The 17,700-nt window shown below is 32.3% G+C and overlaps 1 protein-coding gene across 1 annotated transcript in view; it reads right to left on the reverse strand.

The window, feature by feature from the left end:
- Positions 1-45: 45 nt before the first annotated feature.
- The window catches only part of Srek1ip1 (SREK1 interacting protein 1), a 38,013-nt gene continuing 20,358 nt past the window's right edge, over positions 46-17,700 (reverse strand). The window contains exons 4-5 of the mRNA XM_026390850.2: positions 7,803-7,875; positions 46-6,169 (exon numbers count right to left, since the gene is read on the reverse strand). Coding sequence (XP_026246635.2) covers positions 5,983-6,169; positions 7,803-7,875 — 260 coding nt within the window. The 3' untranslated portion in view covers positions 46-5,982. The remainder of the gene's footprint in view (positions 6,170-7,802; positions 7,876-17,700) is intronic.

Below are 17,700 nucleotides of genomic sequence, written 5' to 3' on the forward strand. Positions count from 1 at the left end.
TGCACTTTAGTCATTAAATTTATTCAACTCTAAGGTTTTGATTGATATTCATGTGCATAAGTTTACTTTTATTTCTAATTAAGACATTTCTGCATTACATGGAATTATACTAATTCTTCAGGAGAAATAAGAATGTATTGATAATACAGATAAACAAACATCTCAGTGAGGAACAGTGAGAAATTTATGTCATATCACTACATTTCACAACTTTTTTGATATAAGCAAATATTTTTATAACACATGGTATTGGATAGGTAAATGTTAGGGGAAATTGTCTTACAAATTTATGAGAGCTAGCATGTTTTTAAGTCTCTTAGAAATCAACCCATGCCTTTTGGAGGATTTTCTGGAGATAACAACATATTATTCCTTATAAAACATAACAAAAATCACATTATATAATCTGTGCAGTAAGTATTTTCTGTATTTTAAGGGATACCATAACAAAACCCCTTTGCTTAATAAATTTCCTAAAATCTCTAAAATGAATAAAACGAACCAGTTCTCTGGTTCTACCTAATACTTACCACCCAAAACATGTAGAAATAACACTTGATTTGGCAAATTACAAATGTTTTTAAAGACTTATTTTTAAGTCCATAAATATGATTTCTATTTTAAGAACACAGACATGGTTTTATAAAGGAATTCAACACAGAAAAAAGGAATAACCAAAACAGCTCCTCTGTATATATCTGCTGCAGTATGTAAGATTTCTGTAGTTAGAACACCAGCCTTTCAAAATGTACTGAACACAGCTTCTCTGGTTTTGTATAACAAAAGAATGCCTTATTGTTCTTGAGCATGCAAAGCTCAGAAACTTTTCCTCATTAGGCTTTCAAAATTTCTATGAAAAACCATGGATATCTTCTAGAGCAGTATCGTAGAAGAGAAGTTTCTATGATGATAGAAATGTTCTTTCTATATCTTTACCATCTGGTACATTAGCTACATAAAATGAACTTAAATAACCACATGAGGCTATATTGACAGCAGAGTCCCAGATCATTATCACAACATCCTACTGTTTGAGTTGGATTTCACATTCAAAAGGAGTACAATTTTGCCAAGGTTGGAATATTAAAATTGCTCAGAGTGTATGTGAAGTTTGAAAGTTGAGATATTTCATTATAAAATTATATTTTACAAGGTCATAAAAGTGGAGAATTTTCAATTATTTTTGTAAAGTCATATAGAGTGTTTAATGCTTTTTCATAGCTTTGATTTAAAAAAAACCATGAAATTTGCTATCTTGACACAGAAAGTAATAATTAATATTACTATTTTGTTTTAGATGAATATCTAGGTTGAGAAAGTTTAGTTAAGGCACGAATACAGTTCAACTTTTGTTGTTCAGGGGCAAGGGCAGATGCCATATGACATGAGAATCAGGAAACTTAGACTCAAGGCCAGCAAAGTGCTCATGTCACTCCAACTCCTCCCATCCTATGGGAGAAGCATACAGAGGCTGGGCCTGGCTGGATGCATCATGTATTGTGCCCTAGGTAAGGCACCCATTTCCCTGCTATTCTGCATACTTTTAGAATAGTTGAGAAGAGACAAGTGAGGTCAGAAGCCCCTCGGTATGGTAACTGGAGTTCTTGGATGCCAAAGGCCCAGGAAGTTTGAATCCCAGCACTAGCATCAGCAGAGCTCTGCATGCTCCCTGCTGAGGTAGCTTATCACCAGGTTAACTGAGGAAGAGTCAGGACTCCTCAAGTGAACTAACTGGTACGTGTCTCTGGTAGCTCAGAAGCAGTTGTGCTTCATAAATTGAAACAAAATACCAAAAGCAAGAAGTCTTATTAAATTATGGCCCCATCTATACATTGAAAAATATATTTTTACATTTAAAATGATTTATTATTAACAGTGATAACTTTGTCTTTAAAAAAAAACCCTAAAATTAAAAACCAAACACATTTCAGAAAATATATATGTGCACATAATTCTAGAAATGGGGATGATAAAGAATACAGTAGAGTTTTATGTGTTTTTAGATAACTTAAAGTCACTATGGAATTTTTTTTTTTTTTAGAGAAAGAGAGAAAGAGAGAGAGAGAGAGAGAGAGAGAGAGAGAGAGAGAGAGAGAATTTTTTTAATATTTATTTTTTAGTTTTCAGCGGACACAACATCTTTGTTTGTATGTGGTGCTGAGGATCGAACCCAGGCCGCACACATGCCAGGCGAGTGCGCTACTACTTGAGCCACATCCCCAGCCCCACTATGGAATTTTTGATAAAGAATTATCAGATCTTAGGAAGAAAAGTGGGTCTAGAAGAATACAAATAATAAAGCATAAAAATTATTTTCGATGTGGCCTTCTGATGACCAACTTCATCTTTTAAAAATTATAGAATATGATTATGAAATGAATGAAACTAAATCCCAATAAGTTATTTCCTTCCTTCAAACACTTGAATGCTGTCTTACTGCTTATAGATTTAGGTCCAAACTCTCAAACATGGAACTTGAGACCTCTTTTTCTTGATACCAATAATCTAAAATGGTAGTATCAATTTTTAAAAATATCTTTATTATTCTTTTTTTATTTGTTTATTTTTACGTGGTCCTGGGGACCAAACCCAGGGCCTCATGCATGAGAGGCAAGGGCTCTACGGTAGTATGAATTTTTACCGCTTCCTGCCTTACATATGGCACACTAGCAACACCAGATTTGATTATAATTCCTACATACGCCACATTAACTCAGCTTTTTCTGTATATGATATTTGTTCACAGTACCCACTCTGTGGGGAAATGACATAGGGCCCACCATTGTCTTCAATCAATATGCAATTCAGAATTACTTTCTCTTGGTGGCCTCTTTTAATTTCTCCAGACTAGATTAGGTACTCTGTTTCTATAAATTCAGGTCAATTACTGCACTTGTTATATAATGGTGTGTTCTAATGTTTCTCTTACCAATGAGACTGTGAATTCCTTTAAGGAAGCAAATTTACCTGTGTCCTCACTACTCAACCATGTTCGTCAGGCTAGGGATCCAATAAACGTTAATGAGAGGAATCAATGGCATTTTTATCAACATTACTAACAACTCTTCCACTTAGTTTACTACTGAAGGTGACCTAGTTATACAATTTTAGGTAAACAGGAAACAGACACACATGTAATTGTTTTACTTCTCATTTATTGATTCTTTGGCCTCACAGAACTAAAGATGTAAACGGAGATATATTAAGTATGAAGAACTAAGAATACCTCTGAGGGATTGGGGATTTAGTTCAGTGGCAGACTGCTTGCCTCCCATGCTCAAGGACCTGAGTTTGGTCCTGGGCCCTGGATAGGGTTGAGGATGGGGGAGGGGAAAACTCAGAAAGATTTTAGCCGACAGATGATATGGAAGGAAAAAAATGGGAGTCCATCAGCCTAAAAATAACAGCCTTACTGCTTCTTAAAATCTGGTTACAAATGCAAATCTAAATATGAAGTCTGTCTGCATTTGGTGAAAACAACACTGGATGGGAAGAAAATTAACCAAATATCATTTATCTGCTAGATAATAGTTGAATTAATAAGCTGAAGGCAGACTGCTTATCTATAATAAAGTTCTAAAATGAATATTACTTGAATTTTGGTTAAATACTGATACTCAAATAAAGACTGGAAGAGATTTCAGAGATAATCTAGTACAATATTTTATCTATAAAAGTCATCAAATCAAGGCCCAGTAAAGCTAAATAGGTCTGTTGACAGTTACACAGGTTGGTAGAATAGCCAGAACTTAATTGTTACTATTAAATTTAGTTTCCCTCTGTTATATTTTATGTAGGAGGAAATTTCATGATATATTTAGGTGAAATTTGTATAGAACCCCATTAATAATAGGATCATCATAGAAGAAAATTACTTTAGAAAAAATTAAATGACTTTCATTCAGATGGAATTGTTTATAAATTATGCTAATATGGGAAATTTAGTTAAGAAAAATTCTGAAAATTATTGAAGGAAAAATTACAAAGCCATTAAAATCTTTTATTTTCTGTACTAGTAAATGAGGGATGACTTTTATATATCTCTTCTGAGTCATTAATTGTGCCACCATTCAGTAAACAAAACTCAATGAGGTAATTTATAATCTTTACAAAACACATATGTAAAACTAACAAATAACTTGATTAACTGTTTCACTACAATTACTGTCACTTGTTAAGCATGTTATACTCTCAATGGGATGAGGCTATCCTTTCATATGAAGCATCTGCTAATCATTTTTAAAAGCTTTTGAAAAAACTTTTAAAAAATCTTAATAACAAATGAATTATATTTTATAACATGAGAAGCAAAGACAAAACAAACCCTTAAATATCTAATAGTTTTGTGTTTCCTCTTAACTCTTTAAACTAAATAATTTCTTTCTGAGGAGCCCAAATGAGTAAATTAGGTTATGGAAAACTGGGAAGTGTGAGAGCTTCCATGGTTGCAAGGCTAGGAGAGTAGTGTGTACCAACCACTTTGTTAGAACTTGAGCTTGGATGAAAAGAGTTATGAGGCTTCTGTGTCTTACTTGGGGGCATGCCAGGTCAGGTGCTGGTGAAGGAAGAATCAGTAAACTTTCCAGCCTGTGAGAGTAATTATACTTACCTGATTTCACCATCATGAATTTACCCGCAGCCGTCTCTTTAGAAGTGCACCACAATGAGGTACTTGCAATCTTTGGTGCTATGTCATGATGACAGTATGATTTGCAATGCAGTTATAACATAAGTATTTAACTAAATGAGCATAAAAGGATACTAAGTATTAAGCAAATTAAGTAACACTGATCACTGTGAAATTAAAAATGTAAGAAACATTTATATCTAATAATAAATGTTTGAAAATACTTAACTCATATAAAACTTCCTTCATTATAGAAAGGCTTTCATGATGTGACTCCCTGGTTCTTACATTTTAAAATGTACAGAATAAAATTCTAAACTTTTGTCACTGCTACTGAGATTTGTCACTGAAGTAAAAGAGGGAAACACCTCAATAGTTATTTATGAAACCCGAAGTTCTGTCTGAAACTTGCTTCAAAACTATAAATCATTTCAGACAAAAGAAATATAAATGCTAACATTTATAAAAATTTTCCACATTACTCACAGACATAAGCTTCATAAAATTTATGTAGTAAATACAATAAAAATCAGTGCTAATGAAGATTTAGCTGTCTTCCTAAATAAAATTTCCGTGTTTGAGGTATCACTGTAAAATATGCCAATATGGCACAACTATAAAACAACCCAGGAGTCTATCCTAAAAATCCTGACCAACACAGCATCATCTCTGCCAGACTTCTAATAGGCTGAACTAGTCTCTAAACAAAGAAGAAATATTTTAAGTGTTATAAAAACAAAGGAGACAGGTATTAGAAATTCTGCCTTTCATAAAATAATGAAACTTTTGTTATATTTTCATTGTCATCTTCCTACAGACACTATTCATTTAAAAAGTACTAAAGATCAGTAAAGCAGCTTCATCTCCTACAATATTTAAAAAGCTCAGAGATCTAAAAACAATAGTGAAGAATTTCACTATTTTTAAATATTATATCAGAGTATATAAAGCTATTAAAATATTCAGTATCAAGAGCAAATCATTACCCACAGCTTTATCACTGGAAGGTAGACACTTGATTCAGCACTACTAGTTAACACTAGGTACATTACTTGTATTGACTGCAGTAAAGCCATAATCAACATAGAAGTAATAGCACTAGCCAAACACACAGAGACACAAATGTCAAAAATGATGTTTCATATGTACAAATATCTATACTTGGGGCATGGCTACTAAGTAACAAGTCTGATTTAATACATATGGCCAGAGGGATAATGGTTCTACACATGAAAAATGTCTATGTGAAAAGGTTGGGATATATTGCAAAGCATAATCATATAGCAAATTCTAAGGAAGGCAAATAATTTTTATAAATGAATTTTTAAATTTAGTGACTCAGGCCAAAGTCTCAGTTACTTTTTGGTGAATTCAGAACGATTAGAAGTAGAAGAATGCTTTTCTTTTTTTCTCTTCTTTTTTTCCTTTTTATGATGTTTCCCTTTTTTTGATTTGGTCTTTTTTTCTTTTTTCTTTTCTTTCTTCTGACATTTTTGTTTCTTTTGTTTTGAAGTATCCTCTTCAGTGGAACTGGAATAAGACCTATGGGCAATAACACACACTGATTGAAAATCATATTTATGACTCATAGGTAATTTTAAATGGGATTTGAGCTATCTTAAATTCTTCTTGGAGTAAAGAGGAAGTATAAACATAAAGAAACTCAAATGTACTTTGTATTCTCCAAAAATGATTAACTATTTTTCTGCCTGGTCACAAAAACTGACAAAAACTAATATCTCTATTCTGCTTGATTTTAGTAATGAGTTTTTAATTTAACAAGGTTGAAATTACTTTTTCTGTGATTTTCAGTTTGGAGGCTGTGCTACCCTTCAAAATTTATAAGGCAAACAAAGTGATATTCAAGCTATCTTCAGTCTTCAGAGTGACTCAAAGTCACTTCCGTGACTCAAAGTTTCTCTCATTTCTATAATGTTGCATCTTTTCTGCTTGTCTATCTACTGCCTTAGACTTCTGATAACCTACTAAGCTGCTTATTTTCTTATGTATTCTCTGGCTCCCTTTTCAGCTCTGCTCTTGTTAAATTTGGTTTACTTTCCTATTTAAAGACCCTGCTTGACTTCTGTATTCTGAATAGAATGACTTCTCTGCTTGCTCTCTTTTCTTTGGATTTTGGGTTCTGGATTTTTATTTTTAAGGAAAAAATTTAGGCCTAGCATAGCATATTATAAGGTGGCCCTATCTCTAACTACATAAAGGTTTTAATTTCAGGCCCTAGGATCTCTGAGGTTTGAGAGACAGCCCTGAATAAATAATCTGTTATTATAAAACAAGTATATCAGAACTTAGAAGACAATGAATAATCTCATGTTTCATGTAAGCAATTCACCCTGCTGAGCTGGCACAAATATGTCAACAATAGTCAGAAACGGTTCCTAGCAGTTTCTATGTTAAAGATCATTATTTACTCCTAAGACCTGAAAGTGAGTTAACTTTTCCAACACCGAAGTGTTCAAAGACATGTAATTACAAAAACAAAAACCTACTGAAAGAGGTCCAAGTAAGACCTAACTATGGTCAATTGCTTTTAAAGAAAAGGTCTATGTGTCTATATGTGTATATTTATTCCAGTCTGAATGAAACTACTCATTCATTAACCAGGGAAGAAGTAGCCTTTTACTACTTTTGATCAACTTATTTAATCAGTTAGTTGTTAAAATAATAGTAAAAATTTGAAGGTGGTTGATGAAGGTTCTGAAAGACCCTTTCTGAAAGAATTTTTAGCTTGACAAATTCTATTAAATTATATTAATAAATTAATTACTTAAGCATGATAATGATTATATGAGAATTCAAATATTTAAGTTCCAACTTCATCTTTATGAAGATAAAATGTGAAAAGTAGCTTAGCTACTATTCTGAAATTTAAAACTTAGAATATAAATAAATAAAATATAAAAAAAGAATAGGTATTATCACACATTTGTAACTTGATTTGTTGTAAAAACAAAAATTAAGGTGAATGAGTACTGACTTTATTTTTGATTCTTTACCTGACTTTGCTATTTTACTGAAACAACTGAATATCTAACTTCTATTAAGAAAATGTTAACATTAAATTAACTGAACTATATATCAAAAATAAAGGTTTATAATCCTTCCTGGAATCATGGTTCTACATTTTTCTTTTTTAAAGATGCTATTTATAAAATACCTTTTTTTTTTTTTTTTCAATTTGATTTTCTCTTTGCTTTTTTCTTTTTTCTTCTCCTCTTCTTCATTTATTCCTGTAAGAAGAGGGCAAGGAAAAAATCAGGTTACCATGAAGCTACCGATATTAATATGATGTGAAATATTTTAAAATTTTAGTTGTTGGTTAGATAGATGGAGACATATGAAATGGGAACAGGCAGTAAAGCCAAATGACAGAAGCCTCAAAGATGTGTTTTCTTTTCATAGCTGGTAAAGGTAATATGATAATATCTTCAACATATAAAGACACATGTAAGAGTTACTGAAAAAAAAAAGAAGAAAATAGAAATTATTGAGAAGTACTCTGTAGATTAGAGAAAATGTGAAGGAAAAGTGCGTGGGCGGGGAGAAACAAACAAAAAAACAAAAAGAAAAAATGGCCAGACCAAATATAAAATATATTAAGGGGAAGAAAATTCGTGAAAGCCCAGGACCATGTTTAATGAATTCCAGTTCTCAGTTACCCTTTTTCCTTTCTAATTCTGATCATCTCTTTCTCAAATGCTATAAGCAAAAGATGTGAAAAAGGTAGCTTGGTCAAAATTTTGAAAAAAAAAAAAAAAAATGAAAAAGAGCCAAGGGAAGTAAAACAGGATGAGTGAATAAAGCAAGCATTTAAAAAGACATATCAGGCTGGGGATGTAGCTCAGTGGTAGAATGTTTGCCTAGCATGCGTGAGGCCCTGGGTTTGATCCCAAGCCTGTAAAATAAATAAATTAAATGAGTAAATAACAAAAACTAAATGACAACATGTATGCGCAGACTCAAATCGCAAAACCAAAACGAAGTGACACTTATCTCTAACTCATCTCTATTTCTGGTATGCAGGATTTTGTTAGTTATGCCAGCAGCTATTTAGTAAACTGATGAATGCCAGTTGCCTGGAAAAATTCTCCATTACAAGAGAAAAACTAAAATGGTGCAAGTGATAGAATGCTAGAAGAGATTCTGAGCTATTTTTTTCAGTCCTACAGATTGAACCCAGGGGCACTTTATGAGCTACATCCCCATCTCCCCCACCTACAGCTTTTTAAAAATTTTGAGACAGCATCTCACTAAGTTGCTTAGGGCCTTGCTAAATTGCTGAGGTGGTCCTTGAACTTATGATCCTCCTGTCTCAGCCTCCCAAATCACTGAGATAACAGGCATGTGCCACCACATGAGCTATTTTATTTTTTAATTTTTTACTTTTAATTAGTTATACATGAGCTATTTTAAACAGAAAAAAATATGATTTTTGATGTATGAAATGGACACTCTATTACTCAGTAACTTCTGTTAGAAATACCAAGAATGGGGTGCCTGGGAGTTTAAAGGGAAGGTCAAGCCAACATGTATGTCAGAGGTTGCTGACTCCATCAGAATACTAGTACTTTGGTATTTTTTTTTTTTACTTCCTTTTATCTCAAATTAGCTTTTATTTCCCAATTATGAGTTTTGTTACTAGAGGAGAGACATGTACTGAGAAAATATGTCTAATAAACTTAGAAATTTTGTATATTTATCATGAGAAACAGGCTCATGAAAGGCAACACGCAGAGCAGCTTTGGAGTTAGGCAGACTGATCTTTGCATGTAGCCTACTGAATTACTAGTTATGTGAACTTAAGCAAATTTCAAGCTAAAAAGGGAACAGAATATGTTAACTTCATTAAGTTATTGAGGATAAAAGAAAGCAAGGTATAAAAACATAATGCTATTTTGGCATATGATAAGTGTTCCTTCCATCAGTGGCAAGCATTATAATTACTACTTTATTAAGATATAACTGGCATATAATAAACTGCATATATTTAAAGTATAAAATTTGATAAGGCTTGAGACCACAATCAAGACAAACATCCCCTTTACTCCTCTCAGACTTTTGCACCACATTGTAATCCCTTCCTACCCCAGGCAACTACTGAACAGTTTCTGTGAACAGATCTATTGTACAGACATACCACAATTTGTTTATCCATGAACCTGTTGAAGCCATCTAGGTTGTTTCTAGTTTGGGGGTATTATAGACAAAGCTTCTATGAACAGTTGTGTAAATATATATGCTTTCATTTTTCTTGGGAAAATATCTAGGAGTAGAATAATGGCCATATGATAGGTGTATGCTTGATTAACTTTGAAGAAACTAACTGCTTCCCATAGTGGTTGCATCATTTTACATTGCCAGCAGTGGTTAAGAAAGTTGTAGTTGTTCAACAAACTTATGAACAGTTGGCATTTTTAACTTTTTAAATTTAAGACATTCTGGTAGGTACAGAGAGATATCTCACTGCAGCTATAATTTACATTTCCTTAATGAAAAATGATGCCGAGCATCTTTTCATGTGCTTGTCATTTGTCATGTTATCTTTAGTGAGCTGTCCAAATCTTTTCATTTTAAATTTTACTTTATTACTTAATTCTGAGAGTTCTTTGTAAAATCTAGATACAAGTCCTTTATCAAATATTATTTGGCAAATATTTTCTCCCAGATTATGGCTTATCTTTTTACTTGCCAACAGCAAAGTCCTTGATATGATGAAATCCAATTTATCATCTTTTTCCTTTTATGAAATGTGCTTTTTGTGTCATATTTAAGTAAACATTACTTAACTGAAGGTCACAATGACTTTTTTTCTGTTTTCTTCCAGAAGCTTTAGATATTAAACTAAGGCCTATGATCCATTTTGAGGTAATTTTTATACTTGTTGCATCATAGGGATTAAAGGTTACTACAATATAATTCTTCTAGCATTGTTTGTTGAGGACTCTTCTTTTTCTACAAAATTGTGTTTTTTCAACTCTGTCAGGAATTAGTTGAATTTCTCCTTCTGGGAAGATGGAGTAATTTCCCCATCTCTCTCATTAAGTACAATTAAAAATCCTGGATACTATAAAAACAAATAGAAGATGACTCTGAAAGATAGACAAAGACAGACCAGTTAGTGAGTCTGAAAAATATAGGGAATGACACAGTAGTAACTTCTCTGAGATTCCTTTTGGCCTCATATATCCTAGATCTGCAGCTGAAAAAGCTGGCATCCTGGCAATGCTAACAATTTACCAGACAAAAATGTCTCCCCACCCCCTCAAAAAATGTCCTTCATAGTCAGAGAACTGAGAAAATGGCAACCTAAAAAGGAAATTTTAGAAAATAACTGCCCTATACTCCAGCTAAATACTAAAGAAAACATTATGGCACCAACTATACCCATGCCAGTAAAGGCCAAATGGGAGTCTAGGCTTCTACTCTTAGGTATCACTTTGCTTGGGCATTTGAGAAAATTCCAATTACAAAGCCACAACTTTAATCTCCAAGGGCTAGTAACGAGACCTTCACTAATGATGTCAATGGAAACCAAATGGAGGGCCTGAATTTCCATCCCAATATCTGGCAATAATGAGCTATCCCTCCACTCAAACTAAGTGTTACCAGGGGAAGCCTGGTGAAAGCCAGAATTCTTACCATTACCTAATGGTAAGAAACAAGACCAAGAAACAAGACCACCCACTTAGGGTGTATCAGTGGAGACCATATGGGGAGTTGGAACTCCTACCCTCACCTAGCAGTAGGAAGGAGCCATGCTGACTTTGGGTGTTGATTATTGCTGAGTGGGGAAATAGACTACTTACTCTTCCTGTAGTAAGAAGTCAGCACCCCCAATTTTCCTTCTGGAGTGAATGCCAGATAAAACAAAAGGTTTAAAGACAAGACAGAATTTCATAGTACAAATTTTAAAAGTCCAAATTTCAATGGAAAATAACTTATCAAATCAAGAACCAGGATGAAAAATGAAATATTCATTAGATGACACCACCACAAAAGATATTAGAATTATCTGAAACAGTTTTCAAAACATTATAAAAAACCATTATAAAAATGCTTCTATAAGTAATAATACACATTGAAACAAATGAAAAACAGAGAAGAAATAGGAGATACAAAGAAGAACCAAATAAAAGTTTTAGAGCTAAAAATATAGTAAACTGAAATTTAAAAGCTCAGTAGAAACCAGGCTTAACAGAAGAATGCAAAGAACAGATAAATAATCAGTGAATTAGAAGGCAGATCAACAGAAATCACTCAAACTGACCAAGAGACAAAACAGACTTTAGAAAATAATGAACAGATTTTTAGAGACCTATGGAGAAAAACATCTAACATTTGTATTGTTGGAGTTCTATAAAGAGAAGAAAAGAAGGCAGGGCTAAAAAAGTTTTGGAGAAATAATAGCTAAAACCTCTCAAATCTGGCAAGACATAAACCTACAGATTTAAGAAACTCAGTTAACCTCAAACAGGATAAACTCAAAGAAATCCACATTAAGAAATATCATAACTAAACTTCTGGATTTTTTTTTTTTTTTTTTTTTTTTGCGGGGGGAGTACAGGAGATTGAACCCAGGGGCGCTTAACCACTGAGTCACATCCCCAGTCCTTTTTTAAAAGATATTTTATTTAGAGACAGGGTCTTGCTAAGTTGCTTAGGGCCTGGCTTAGGCTGGCTTTTTACTTGTGATCCTCCTGCCTTGGCCTCCTGAATAATTAAACTTTTGAAAGTAAATACTCAAAAAAATCTTGAAAGCAGCTAGAAAAAAATGATAAATTATTAACAGCAGTAAAACAACTAGAAAGAAAGTAGGTTTCTAAGTAGAAGGTGTGGAAGCCAGAAGGAAGTGGCACATTTTTCAAACACTAAAAAAAACTTGTCAACCTAGACTTCTCTCCCCGGTATCCATTAGGAATGAAGAAGAAATCAAGACATTCTCCAGTGAAGGTAAACTGAAAGAATGTGTCAACAGCAGACATAATTAGTATAGGAAATTCTCAAATAGAGAGTAAAAGCAATCCTGGAGCATTGCTTGAGAAAAGAAGAACACTGTGAAGATACTGTTATATATAATAGTTTCTAAATTATATATGATGTATGATGATAGCAGCATAAATTATAAGACTACCTGGTATGGTTCTAACTGTATGGTTTTAGTTTGCCTTTTTCCCACTAAGATCAAGACCTGACAAGAACAACTTAGAGGAGGAAAAGTTTATTTTGGCTCAGTTTTAGAAGTTTAGTCCACAATCAGTCAACTCCATAGCTCTGTGCTTGAGGTGAGGTAGAACATCACAGCAGAAGGGCATGGTGGAGGAAAGTAGCTCAGAACATTGCAAGTAGGAATCAAAGAGAACTTCATTCACCAGTGACAAAATATAAACCCCAAAGGCATGCCCCAGTGACCTATTTCCTCCCGCAATATGCTTCCTGTCTATTGTTACCGCCAGTTAATCTATACTAGTGGATTAATCTACTCCTTAAATTACAGGTCTCATAATCTAATCATCTCACCTCTGAACATTCTTGCATCGTCTCACACATGAGCTTTTGAAGTACTCCTCTATGTCTAAACCATAACAAGTATATAGAAGAAAAATTTAGGAAAACTGTATTGTAAAAGGGAGAAAGTAAAGAGATCTAAAAAGTGGTAATGTTTCTCCACTTTATTGGTAAAATGATGATACTAACAGATTGTGTTAAGTCAGTATATAAAATGTGACATCCAATGTATTCTTTAACAAAGCCATATAAAGCACCATAGAAAAATTTAAAACACAAAAATATATTCAAAGAGTATATATAAGTCAAAATGGAATTCTATAAATGTTCAAGCAACCCACAGGAAGGCAGGAAAAAGAAAACAGGAATGAAAAAATAGAATATAAATTTTTTTTAAAAAAGTGGTCTTAAACCCTAAAGTATAAATAATCACTCTAAATTTAAACAGTCTAAATGTACCAATTAAAACATAAGAGATTAACAGGGTGGATTTTGAAATGTGACTCAAAATATACACTGTTTACAAGGAAATCATTTCAAATTCACTGATACAGGCATGTTAAATATAAAAGGATAAAAATAGATCATGCCAAACAAATATTTATCAAAGGAAAGAAAAAGTGGCTATATTAATGTTATATTTAAAAACCATAAGACTTCAGAACAAAGAAATTACCAGAGGGGGGACTTTTATAAGTTTCAATACAAAAGACAGAATTGAAAAAGATAAACAGACAAATCAAGAATTACACTAAGAGACATCAATATTTTCCTTACAACAACTGATAGAAAGTCAGAAAGTCAGGAATGATAAAGAATAAATCAACAACATCATCAACCAATAGAATCTGATCAATATTTATAAAGTACTCCACCCCCCAAAAGTAGAATATATATTTCAAATGCCTACTGAATATGATCTTGGGCCAAGAAATAACCCTTAAAAACTAATTCAACAAAGAACTTACAAAACTTCAGTACTCAAAGAAAAATGGAAATAAGATACAAATTACCAATATCAGGAACGAAATGGGATTATCTCTATAGACCCTTCAGATGACAAAAGGATAAATAAATACTATGAAAATTCTATAGATATAAATTTGACGACTCAGCTATTTTACTGGAGAATGTTACCAAACATTTAAAGAATCAACAAAAATTTTACACAATCTCACCCCAAAAATAAAAGAGGAGAAAACTCTTCCAATATTCTATGAAGCTAATATTACATTGACACTAAATCAGAATAAAACAATACAAAATAAGAAAGCTACAGACCAACATCATTCATTAACATAGATATAAAATCCTTTACAAAATATTAGTGAAGTACTCAGTATCAAATATAAAAAAATTAAACATCATGGCTATAATTTATATAAGGGACATGACATTATTCCAATATTCAAAAAAAAACCACAGTTAATGTAACCAATGATATTAATAGGCTATAGAAAAAAAAAACATGATTGTATCAACTCATGCAGAAGCTCATGTCAAAATTTGACATGAATTCACAATAAAACAAAACTAAACCTCCCAGAAAAAACTAGAAATGGAAGAACTTCTTTAGCTTGATAAGGAAGAAAAATACAACAAACAAAAACTCATCTGCTTTCTTGATACTTAATAGTGAAAATATGAACTTTTCTCTAGGATTGGAATGAAGAAAGGATGTTATCTTTAACCACTCTTTTCAACATGGTGCTCTAAATTTTAGTCACTACAATAAAACAAGAAGAGAAAATAAAAGAGATACAGCTTAAAGGGAGGAAATAAAACTCCATACTTACAAATGGCATGTTTTACATAGAGAATCCCAAGGATACTACAAAAATCTAGAAAAGATTGATGAATTCATCAAGAAAAGATAAATATACCAAACTTTATCTACCTATTCATCCATCCATCCATACACCAAGTCCTGTGGGTTGAACCCAGGACCTCATGTATGCCAAGTAAATGCTCTACCACTGAGCTATACTCCCAACCCAAAAATCAATTCAATTTTTATTTATTGGCAATGAACATGCAGATAACAAAATTAAAGGTATAATGTCATCTATAATTTTTTTAAAAAGCACTAATCTAATGAAACATATCCTGTATAGAACATGGATGATAATAAAAGAAATCAAAGACCTAAATAAGTGAGAAGACATGTGGATATCATATTGTTAACACTCAGTGTATCCAATTCAAGACTTACAACATAGCTATATCAATCAAGATTATGTGGCCATTAGTAGAGGGAAAGACACAAAGATCAAAAAAAAAAATAGAAAGACTCTAGAAACTTACTTAATAGAAATATGGCCAAAGGATACTTGGCAAAAATGTAAAACAATCCAATGGAGGAAGATAGCCTTTTAATCAAATAGTGCTAGAATAGCTGGGCATCCTTAAGGAAAACGAACAAATGAGCAACAACAACAAAAAACCCTTGAGATAAATCTTCCACCTCATAAAAAAATCCAATAAAAATGAACCACAGACTTAAATGTAAAAAAAAAAAAAAAATCAATTGGTCATATATATTTGAGTCCATTCTGTTTCATGGGCCTATCTTTACATCAACAGTGAAATGTTCTGATTACTTGTAGCTGTATAATAAATCAGGAAATTAGGTTGTTAGTCCTATATTACATTATTTGTTTGAGAGTATTTTACTATGTTAAGTTCTTTACGTGTCCACAAGAACTTTAGAATTGACTTGTAGATTTCTAAACAGACTGCTGGTATTTTGATTGTGATGGTTTTCAACCTATAGATCATTTGGAAAGAAATGACATTTTAACAAGACTGAAGCACCCATTCAATAAATATGGTATATCTTTCTGTTAATTCATTTAACTTTCCTCAACAATGTATTGTATGTTTCATTCTTGCATATCTTTTGTCAAATTTATTCTTAATACTTTTCAAAGCACTTGTTAGTTCTAGAAGATTTTCGGTGGATTCCATAGGATTTACTATATAGATGATAATTTCATCTTTAAATAAAGACAGTTTTTACTCTTTCCTTTTCAATCTGGTTACCTCCCCTGACCCCCTTATTGTACTGGTTATGATTGCCAGTGGTTGAGGGGGTAGAAGTGGATATCTCTGTCTTTTCCTTTATGTCATGGAAAACATTCAGTCTTTTATTACATATAATGTAATCTTTTAGTTCTTTTTTTCATAGTTTTTATCACGTTGATGAAGTTCCTTTGAATTCTAGTTTGCTGAGAATTATCAGATATGTATATGACATATCTATATATATCTAAATATATCTGTATATTTCTAAATTTTATCATATATATCTCTATATAATCTCTAAATGATGGATGGACTTCCTCATATAAATTTTCCTAAACTGTTTTCTTTTTTAGTCTATTAAAATGGGTAAATTACATTGATTAACTTTTGATTGTGAAACGAATTTTGCATTCCTGGGGTAAACTCTAGTCATAATACATCATACTTTTTATATATTGTTGCGTTCAATTCGCTAAAATTCTGTTAAGAATTTTTGCATCTGTATTTATGTGACATTCTAAGTTATTTTTTGTAGTGGCTTTATCTGGTTTTGTTATCAGGGTATTCTGATCTCATAAACTGAGTTAGGAAATAGTTTCTTCAACTTAAATGATATTTTATACAGCAATAATATTATTTCTACTTTAAATGTTTGGTGGGATTCATGAAAGAGGCCATTTGGGCATGAAATTTTCTTTGTTGAAAGTTTTAAACTAAATGTTTAATATCTTTAGTAGATGCAGGATACTCTATGTTATTTATTCACTTTTGAAAGTTTTTCTGGGTTGTATTTTTCAAGTAATTTTATCTAAGTTTTCCAATTTATCAGTATATGTCTGCTCATAATATTTCCTTATGTCTTTAATATTCGTATCTGTAATGTTGGTGTTTCTCTCTTTACCTACTTAGTTTGGATAGTGATTTTTCGACTTTATATATCCTCCCATAGAATCAGACTTTACTTTCATTAGTTTTCCGTTTCCCGTTTCACTGATTTCATCTCTGATTGTATTATTCCTTTCTTTTAATTTCAAGGGTTTCATTTGTCTCCCCTTCCTACACTTGGTAAAGTAGAAGGTAAACTCATTAATTTTGACACATTTCTTCTTTACTGACACATACATTAGTGCTATAGAGTTGCCTTTAAGTCCTGCTATAATAGAGCTACCCCAGAAATATTCTTTTCTTTTCTTTTTTGGTTCTTTGTGGTACTGGGGATTGACAGGGTTAACTCTATCCTCAGTAACATCCTCAGCTTTATCTTTTAAATTTTGAGATAGGGTCCACTAAGTTGCCTCCTCCTGCCTTAGCCCCCCTGAGTTGCTGGGAGTATAAGTATGTACCTCCATGTCTAGCTATACTTTTATTTTCATTCAGTTCAATATATGTTTTAATTTTCTTTTGCTGCTTTTTTGATGTAATTAATTATTTGGAAGCATGTTAGATTCTAAACATTTGAGAATTTTCTAGGTAGCTTTCTGCTATTGATTTGTAATTTAATTTCCTTGTGGTCAGAAAGCATCTCT

The sequence above is a fragment of the Urocitellus parryii genome, chromosome 1 (assembly GCF_045843805.1).
Source record: "Urocitellus parryii isolate mUroPar1 chromosome 1, mUroPar1.hap1, whole genome shotgun sequence".
NCBI lineage: Eukaryota > Metazoa > Chordata > Mammalia > Rodentia > Sciuridae > Urocitellus > Urocitellus parryii.